At 38.2% G+C, this 8,592-nt stretch overlaps 1 protein-coding gene across 1 annotated transcript; it reads right to left on the reverse strand.

Moving 5' to 3' along the window:
- Positions 1 to 239: 239 nt before the first annotated feature.
- RAD51AP2 (RAD51 associated protein 2) lies at positions 240 to 7,868 on the reverse strand. Its single transcript, XM_038560823.1, has 3 exons — positions 4,615 to 7,868; positions 3,979 to 4,059; positions 240 to 622 (listed from the first exon to the last, which is right to left on the reverse strand). Exons 1-3 carry the CDS (start codon positions 7,838 to 7,840, stop codon positions 504 to 506), a joined length of 3,426 nt encoding a protein of 1,141 aa, XP_038416751.1. The 5' UTR covers positions 7,841 to 7,868; the 3' UTR covers positions 240 to 503.
- Between the last annotated feature and the right edge of the window lie 724 nt (positions 7,869 to 8,592).

An 8,592-nucleotide genomic window follows, 5' to 3' on the forward strand; every position in this document is an offset into this window, starting at 1 on the left:
GTAGGAAAGAATTCTTCAGGGAGTGCCTCTGTCCCAGTCCTGACACTAATTTTGGTCCTTAAAAAACCCATTATCTTTGCACCTCATTTTTCACTTGAAAAATAAGGGAAGTGGATTAAAGCAATGCTTTGCTACCTTTTTATGAATTACAGATCCTTTTGAGAAAACCTATAAAGGTTATCACTCTTCTCCATAAAAGCATTATACACGTATATCATGAAAAATAATAAGTTGACATGTTTTATGAGATCATGTAAAGCCTTTAATGTATGTATTGTAATATAATATGAAAACATCAATGAAATATTTTATAACAAATAAAGGTAATTAGATCATTCACACATACACACACAAACCCTCTCCATACTTCATAATAAAATAAAGCTCAAAACTCTCAATCTTGGAGAAAGCATTTAACCAAAGTAACAGACAAAAGATTTATAAATTTTGTGAAATGTTTTGAAATATTAAAGTCCAGCGTCTTCTTTTAAGTTCTCAAACATTTATTTCAGATAGGGATGAAGTTGTTTAAGCTTAGCTTTTCTTGACAAACCAATTCTGATTGGTCGACTGCATGTCTTAAGAGGTAGTACTCTTGAAATCCCATGTGAAAAATTACTACCTAAAATACAAGACAATAAAAGTGCATGAGGAATAAAAATTACTTGTGGTTTCTTAGCTTAAAAAGTTTTACTTACTTATCATCATCTAACAACATTTACTGTCACTGAGTGCTTTAACTGAATTAGTTTACTTAATCCTTTACTTAATCTCCATTTTTAAAATATGAAAGCCTCAGCACAAAAAAAGTTAAGTGACTTACCCACATAAAATAGCAACTAAATAAAATCAGCATTCCAGTCAGGCAGTCTGACTTAACAACAATAACAAAACTAGACAGTTAGCTTGATGTTGTAGCTTTAAAAACCAAATTATTTTACTATTAGAAGCTAAACAGTAAGCTACAGTAAGCTATCCTGTTAATGATTTCATTTGGCTTCTAATAAAGATTATTATAAATAATAGTGTACAAATGTATTTCATCTATTATGAGTAAAGGGAGGGCTCTGATTTTGAAATTTTTATTTAACATCATATTATCATACCCAACAAAGTTCAAAACATTTCATGGACAACAATGGGTTGACCAAACACATTGGATTAAATATTCTTGACACTGAAATACAAAAATTCCTCTAATTTTCAGAATGCATTTAAAAAAATAGCGAGGTCCAAATGTAAAGCTAAGAATGTATCAAGCTTTAAGCCAGCTTTAAGGAATTAGTATGAACCTTAATATAATAGCACATTTGAATAAAATGGTGTATTCAACCTAATAATAATTCTAACAAAAGATAAACAGCATAATTTCTACTAAGCTGAACCAATCTGTGTGTTTATCTATGTAAATATTAATGAAATAAAATACAAAGTTTAACTATATATAAATAGGGAGAAAACAACTTACCAGAAAAGTAGCTATAAATCAGTTTATGATACTTTTTCAACATTAAAAGGATAAAGTGAATTAGAAAAATAAGAGAAAAAGCATATTACTAATTTTTTCAGTTTTTAAAGAAAAAGGGATTGTCCAAATAAAACAATATTGTTGGATCATTTCTGATACACTAGATTTGTTCACAAATTAGATAATTTCAGCAATTTATGCTAAGTGGACTTCTTCATTATGAGATTATTATTTCAGAACAAAGCCATGATTAGTCTATTTGATTAATTTTTCAAAGAATAGCTTTCCTCTTTCATGGTCCAATATGACGGATACTTCTGGTAATTTTGCAATGCATAGGAAATCACCAAACCAATTTGTATCAACAACAGGCCTTTGCAAAGCATATGCCCTTAAACAGACACCTAGTTGTGGCTTTGAGGATATGCTTCTTCATCTCCTTGGATTTTCTACCTCTTGTAAATAAATTGTGATCCCTTTTCTTATTATTGTACACCAGATTGATTCATTACTTTGTATTAGTTAACGATTCTAAACATTCAAGCACACTGCCAGAAATTATTCGTTTTAAAAATCAGTGTTATGGGATCCCTGGGTGGCGCAGCGGTTTGGCGCCTGCCTTTGGCCCAGGGCGCGATCCTGGAGACACGGGATCGAATCCCATGTCGGGCTCCCGGTGCATGGAGCCTGCTTCTCCCTCTGCCTGTGTCTCTGCCTCTCTCTCTCTCTCTCTCTATGTGACTATCATAAATAAATAAAAAAAAAAATTAAAAAAAAAATCAGTGTTATGTTAACTAATTGATCTTAAAATAAGTTTAAAAATCAGTTTTAAAAAGTCATAAAAGAAAAAAAAAAGTCATAAAAGGACGCCTGGGTGGCTCAGTGATTGAGCATCTGCCTTCAGCTCAGAGTATAATCCCTGGGTCCTGGGATGAGTCCTATGTGGGGCTCCCTGCATGGAGCCTGCTCCTCCCTCTGCCTGTGTCTCTGCCTCTCTCTCTCTCTCTCTCTCTCTCTAAGAATAAGTAAATAAAATCTTAAAACAAAACAAAACAAAACAAAACAAAAAAAAAACAGAGAAAGGAGAAAGAAAGAACCAGGATGCACTGGAGACATTACTGGTAGACATTTAACTGGAGGCATCATGGTAAGTTTGTAGGTATCAAAAACATTTCAGCACCACTGGGGAACCAGCCCTTTCCCAATGCCTTTAAAACCACCTGGCATAAGCAGGCATCCACTCCACCCAGGCAGAAATAGTCCATGTTTACTAGCCGCACTCCCCACAATTTCCCAACTTTTCCCTCACAATATGAATTTTCCCAAGTCTCAGGAAAATCACTCCATTTTTTACACACTTTGAAACCAAATCCAAGATGACTGTCCTAACACAGTACTAAATAATTCTGGCTATTGTATTATTTTTCATATTTCATGATGAGGCTCTTTTCCTGGTGAAGGTACAATAGAGTTATTATGGGTTCAGATATTCCCAACAAATATAACATTTCTGTTCCAATTTCTGCACATACTTCAATTTTCCTCATATAGCCATTTCACTACCACAATTGTGACCATGATGACAATATGAGTATGTGATCCCTAATGTTCTTCCTTTCTCTTTCAAAATACATTCCTAAACCCAATCTCTTCCTTTCAGTTTGTCCTAGAAGAAACAACCCATATCCTTTCCAGACTTTGCTTGGAGTATCATAGAGTGTTGTTCTCTCAATCCTTCCCTTTATTCAGGGGAGAAGAAACTACCTAGGGGCTTTTGGTCTTCCAAGGAATGGAATTAATATTAATTAAGATAAATACATTTTTTAAAAATCTTTAAAAATTTTTTAAATATCTAAATGATAATTTTTTTAAAGATTTTATTTATTTATTCATGAGAGACACAGAGAGGCAGAGACATAGGCAGAGAGAGAAGCAGGCTCCCTGAAGGGACCCAGAGGCAGGACTCAATCCCAGGATCCAGGGATCACAACCTGAGCTGAAGGCAGACGCTCAACCACTGAGCTACTCAGGTGCCCCTAAATGATAATAATTTTTAATTACTAAATAAAATATCCATATAGAGAGCCCCATAATATTTAAAGACTGGAGAATCTAGATAAATAAATATGTAATTGGGAGTAACATCTCATCAGTGATAATCTATCTTAGATAAATGTCTTTTTTGGTTTTGCCAGTTAATGTTACACACATTAGATGTGTGTATCAGACACACACAATACCTGTCTTCATCACAAAGTTGCTGCAATGCATCACTGCAAATATTGAAACAGTTTTGTAGAGCACACTCCCCAGGAATATTCTAAATGGCATTTTAATTTTTAGCTGATTTTTAACTATCAGAATTTGCATCCGTAAACTATTAATGGTTACAAAAGTGCTACATCTTTGTATTTATATTCTAACAACCTGAGTATACTCTCCTCATGCTAAAAATACAAAATGCAATAATCATCTCAGAAGGTATTCTAGAAAATAACCAAAAATCTTACCTCCCTTCAGCAAATAATTAAATTTTTCCTCAAGTTCATCGGAGAAAAAAGCAGACCTTTTAGGTGAAGGTTTCTCGCAGTCTGAAAATAAAAATCAATACGTTACAGCAAAAAGCAACTTTTACATAAAATGTTAATACCATCAACAAATTATTGTCTCAAAAATGTTTCCTCCTATTGGCTTCTCATATTGAGATACATGAAGCAGGAATCATCAAGGCTCCTTTTAAAAATTTCATCACTTGTGACCTTCTACTTCAGGATATTATTTAATGTTTGAACAGCCTTTCATAGGAAAATAATGTGCGTCAGTAAATACTGTCTTACTCTTTACTCCTCTCTCCTTTGTTCACAAAATTATATTATTGGCCTATCCAGAAACAAAAGCAGCAAGTTTTTTATCATGAGAAAAAAAAAACATTTTATTTTATTTAAAGACTTTATTCACTTATTCATGAGAGACACACAGAGAGAGGCAGAGACACAGGCAGAGGGAGAAGCAGGCTCCTTGCAGGGGAGCCCGATGTGGGATTCGATCCCAGGACCCCGGGACCGTGACCTGAGCCAAAGGCAGATGCTCAACCACTGAGCCACCCAGGAGTCCCAAGGAAAAAACATTTAAAACTAATTTCATACCTTCCTTGGAAATGGGATAAAGCAATTCTTCGTCCAATGTTCTTGGACGGCTATATTCATTTGGAACTTCCTGTTCTCCGTGATCCGGTGCTCTTTCCCATTTAAATGAACTTTGGTGTCTCTTAGGAGTATCACAGAGCAAAGAAGACTCACATATTTTGTTGACTGTAACCGTTGGCAAATCTTTTTTTATCTCCACTTTTACCTCCTTAATATCGTTATTTTCTCTAAAGTAAATCTCTTGCCCATTGTGTGTTCCTACAGCGCTTAGATTTTTGCTTTCCTGACTGATTTCATGAAACATATGAAGTTCTGCAAGTACTAAATCAAATTTACTCTTCATCTCAAAATCGTTTGCTATTGTCAGAGCTTCTGTTGATAAACACTCAGCATTTAAGTCCTGAAAACATTCATTGTTCCCTAGACTCAAATCAGTTTCAAATTGATGAATAACACATTCTGAAGAGTCATTCTTTGGATGAAAGTGCTTTGAATTAGCTAACTCACTTTCTTGCAAAACACCCTCATCTTCATTTCTATCAGCTTCATTATTTTGATGAACATACTTAGTTTCTTCCGCATTCACTTTACTCATTAGTGAAACTGGTTGCACAGAAAACGTGCCATCCATTGAGTAAAAATTATTTTTCTCTTCCTTTTCCACCTTAGTGTCTTTGTTAACTTCAACACTGTTTGTTAAACTTTGTGCCGTTTCATTTGCTTCTGCCTTCAAAATGGAGTCATGTTTTTTTTCTTTGGTCTCACTTTGCAAGCTCCCAAAATTTAGCAATTCAGTTACACTCCTAGGATTGGTTTGTTCACTATGTTTTACATTGTGGTTTGTTGGTATGGCCTGTTGCCTAGTATTGAAGAAATCTTCAAATAGGCACTTAAAATTAAAGCTACTTATCTTATTACGCTCCAGTTTTCTTTCAATATCTAAATTTTGATTGTACATATTTATTTTATAAAATTTTTCATTAGTATATCTGTGGCTGTTCCGTTTAAATATAGAACTAGACTTAAGTGTTTCAACAGTATTAGGACTACGGTGAGCCCAATTTTCGTCATTTGTAAATTGTTCAGGACAATTCTTAGTCTCATAAATTTCTTTTGTCAAAGAAATTTCATCCCCGTCATCAAAATCCATTGAAAGAGGAATTTTTTTGTATGTTTCAAAAGTTGGAAAAGGTTTGTTTTTAGTTGTCAGAATGAAAGAATTTATGGGTTTTTTCTTACATTCTTCAAAAATTTGATCACTTTTAAATAACTTTCTTTTTTCTAATATAGGTTTCATATCTCCTAATTGTCTTGAAAAAGTTGAAATCCTTCCTAGATTTACAGTATGATTTTCCTCTAGAATATTTTTTGAATAATGCAAAGGCATTATCGACTTGGCAATGCATTTCTCCTCTAATTTAGAACCATTTTCAATTCTTTTTAAAGAGTCAAAGCTATTAAGCAAAGAAGCTATGTTGGTTTTCAATATACTATTTAGAGGTTTTGAGACACTGGTTTGCAAATGTATGCTTAACATATTCTTTCTATTGACATTCATAGTCTTAGTTATTAGATTTTGAAGACTAATTTGTCTCTTATCTTTGAAAATTTCATACCAGGTTAAAATATTGTCACCTTTTCGATTTCCTGAAATATTTTCACGCAAATAAAAAATTGCCATAATGAGACTCTCAAAAATATTGCCTAAATGAGAGCCTTCTTGTGCCGTATAATATCTTAACTCTACCATATTATTATTTTCTCCTTCACCCTTTAACCCGAAAAAAATCATTAAAGCATTTTGGCTACCAAGTGTTCCAATCTTGAGAGGCTTTAATTGTTTTTCACATGTATTTATGGCATCTGCATGGTGATAACCTTCTTTGCTTAAAAGACCTATTTCTAATAATTGTAGAAAATTCGATTTTTCTCCAGTTTTTTTAACATTTTCACTTTGAGTCTTGTAAGTTTCTATAACCAGACAACCTTCCCTCTTTTCCAAAACGTGTTTAATGTCATAGTCCCGGCTCTGAGATTTCTCTAATCTGGTAAACACGTCAATGTCCAAGCATGTTTCTGCTTCTTTCGAGTTTGCATTCCCTAGTATCCTAGTGATACTCTTTTCGGAGCCTGTTACATCAGATTTGATGCTACTGTGGTTATAGTAGTTGAAACTGATCAAGTCTTCTTTTCTCACACAAATATTTTGGTTGCTGAGTGACTGGTGGTTACTTTCATAGCATGCAGAAAAAATATTTTCTCCCTCGGCATCCGCAATGTTTTTACCATCCTGTAACTTTTGCTTCTTAACATCAGGTCTATTTTGGGACCAGTAAATGTTTGTGAAATCCCTAACATATGCCTCGTTTTTGTCATTCTCTTTCTTTGCAATTCCCTTTAAATAGACAGAGGACATTTTGCTATTTAAATCCGTTGGAAACTCAGGGATACTTATTGTGCTGCGATCTCTAAAATAGCTGGGTCTGGCAATTTCCATGCTGGGCTGGTTTGGAGATTTCGATACATGTAACGTAGATGCGGAAACGTTATTTTCTTTCCTATTTGCTGGCCTAACAGTGTCGGCTCGACACCTGCTCTTCGTGTCATGACACGTTGATTTGATTTCCCTGCAGAGGGTAATACCCAAGAATAGGTTTTCTGTCTGTTTTACGTAACCGCGGCCTTCCTGAACGCCGTCTCTCCCTCGGACCGAGTACTGTCCTCCATCCGCCCTTTTCGCGCCTCCAGGGACACAGCGCGCGGCGGCGGCGGACGGAAGCGGCCCTCCCTGGGCCTCGGGGCCGCGCGGCCCCGCCTCACGAGACCCTCCGGGAGCCCTCACGCCCCCATCTGGACTTGCTGAGGGCAGAGGCTGCACGCGACTGCTCTTCTCACGCTTGCCGTCCTGGCACCTCGCCAGGTTACACACGTGCGCCCCACTGACTGGGCTCCCCGCACGCGCGTCCGTGGAGGGATCCAGAAGCGCGGCAGCTGACACAAGCGGCGCCCTGAAGGCTCTGGGCGGCGACGGCCAGACTTTTTCCGCCTCAGACAAGCGAGGTGCCGAAGGGAGCCTCCACTCCCCCTCAGAGGCACTGCCGGGCCCCTGTAGACGGGGCCGCTTACTACTGGGGGGTGGGGCATCATCAGGGTCCCCGGGAGGCGCTACGCGGGAATCAGCCTCCCCGAGCTGGGCGCCCCGCGCCGCGCAGCGCGACAGCGACATGACGGCGGGCGGAGGTCCTCTGCCCCGCGTTCTGGTGGGGGCTGGTCTTTCAGCGGGTTCCGGGCGGCTCCTCCTCAGCCCCGCCCCTCGCCCCGGTCCCGCCCCCGACACGCCCCCTGAGGCGGACTTCGGCCCCAGCCTCAGGGGAAGCCCCGCCCCCGACACGCCCCCGACACGCCCCCAGCCCTCCGGCGCCGCCCCCTCGCTTCCTTAAATCCGCGAGCTCCGGTCGCCTCTCCCTCAAAGCACGGAGCCTCCCGAGCCGTTACGGCGTTTATTTTTAGCGCCTCTTGCCGGTGCCGGGACTATAGCTGTTCTAAATATTTTCTTCCCTCTGGTAGAATTAAGGGGAAAAAGAATCTCTACGTTAGAGAACGCAGACGACTTTGTTTTTAAAATTCTAAGATTCTGTTCTCCTCAGAAGCGGCTTCGCCACAGTTGATCTGGAGCGTCTTCTCCAGAAAAGAAAAAAAAAACAAAAAAAAACAGTGTGGTTTTTGTGAGCCCCGGACCAAATTACTCTGTGTCTGGAAAAACTTTTAAAAATGCTCTTACTCATCCCGGTGGCATTTGAAATCAGATTTCCACCTCACTAATTAAGTGCGTTTAGGGGCAAGAAGGCATTGGTATCTAACTATCTGAATATTTCAGGGGGGCGGAAATGTGGAAATAATTATCCAGATAATTATTAATCGCTCCAAAACTGAGGAGAAATCGTTTTCATGTGTGCTGTGGGGTTTCCGTCCCCAATA

The sequence above is a fragment of the Canis lupus genome, chromosome 17 (assembly GCF_011100685.1).
Source record: "Canis lupus familiaris isolate Mischka breed German Shepherd chromosome 17, alternate assembly UU_Cfam_GSD_1.0, whole genome shotgun sequence".
In the NCBI taxonomy this organism is placed as follows: domain Eukaryota; kingdom Metazoa; phylum Chordata; class Mammalia; order Carnivora; family Canidae; genus Canis; species Canis lupus.

What these genes read in the sequence shown, in the direction of transcription:
- RAD51AP2 (XM_038560823.1), bottom strand. Translation starts at nt 7,840, where the DNA reads ATGTCGCTGTCGCGCTGCGCGGCGCGGGGCGCCCAGCTCGGGGAGGCT. An exon ending in TTATCCCATTTCCAAGGAAG is followed by an intron (nt 4,060 to 4,614) that starts GTATGAAATTAG and finishes TTTTATTTTCAG; the next exon opens with ACTGCGAGAAACCTTCACCT. An exon ending in TAATTATTTGCTGAAGGGAG is followed by an intron (nt 623 to 3,978) that starts GTAAGATTTTTG and finishes CTTGTATTTTAG; the next exon opens with GTAGTAATTTTTCACATGGG.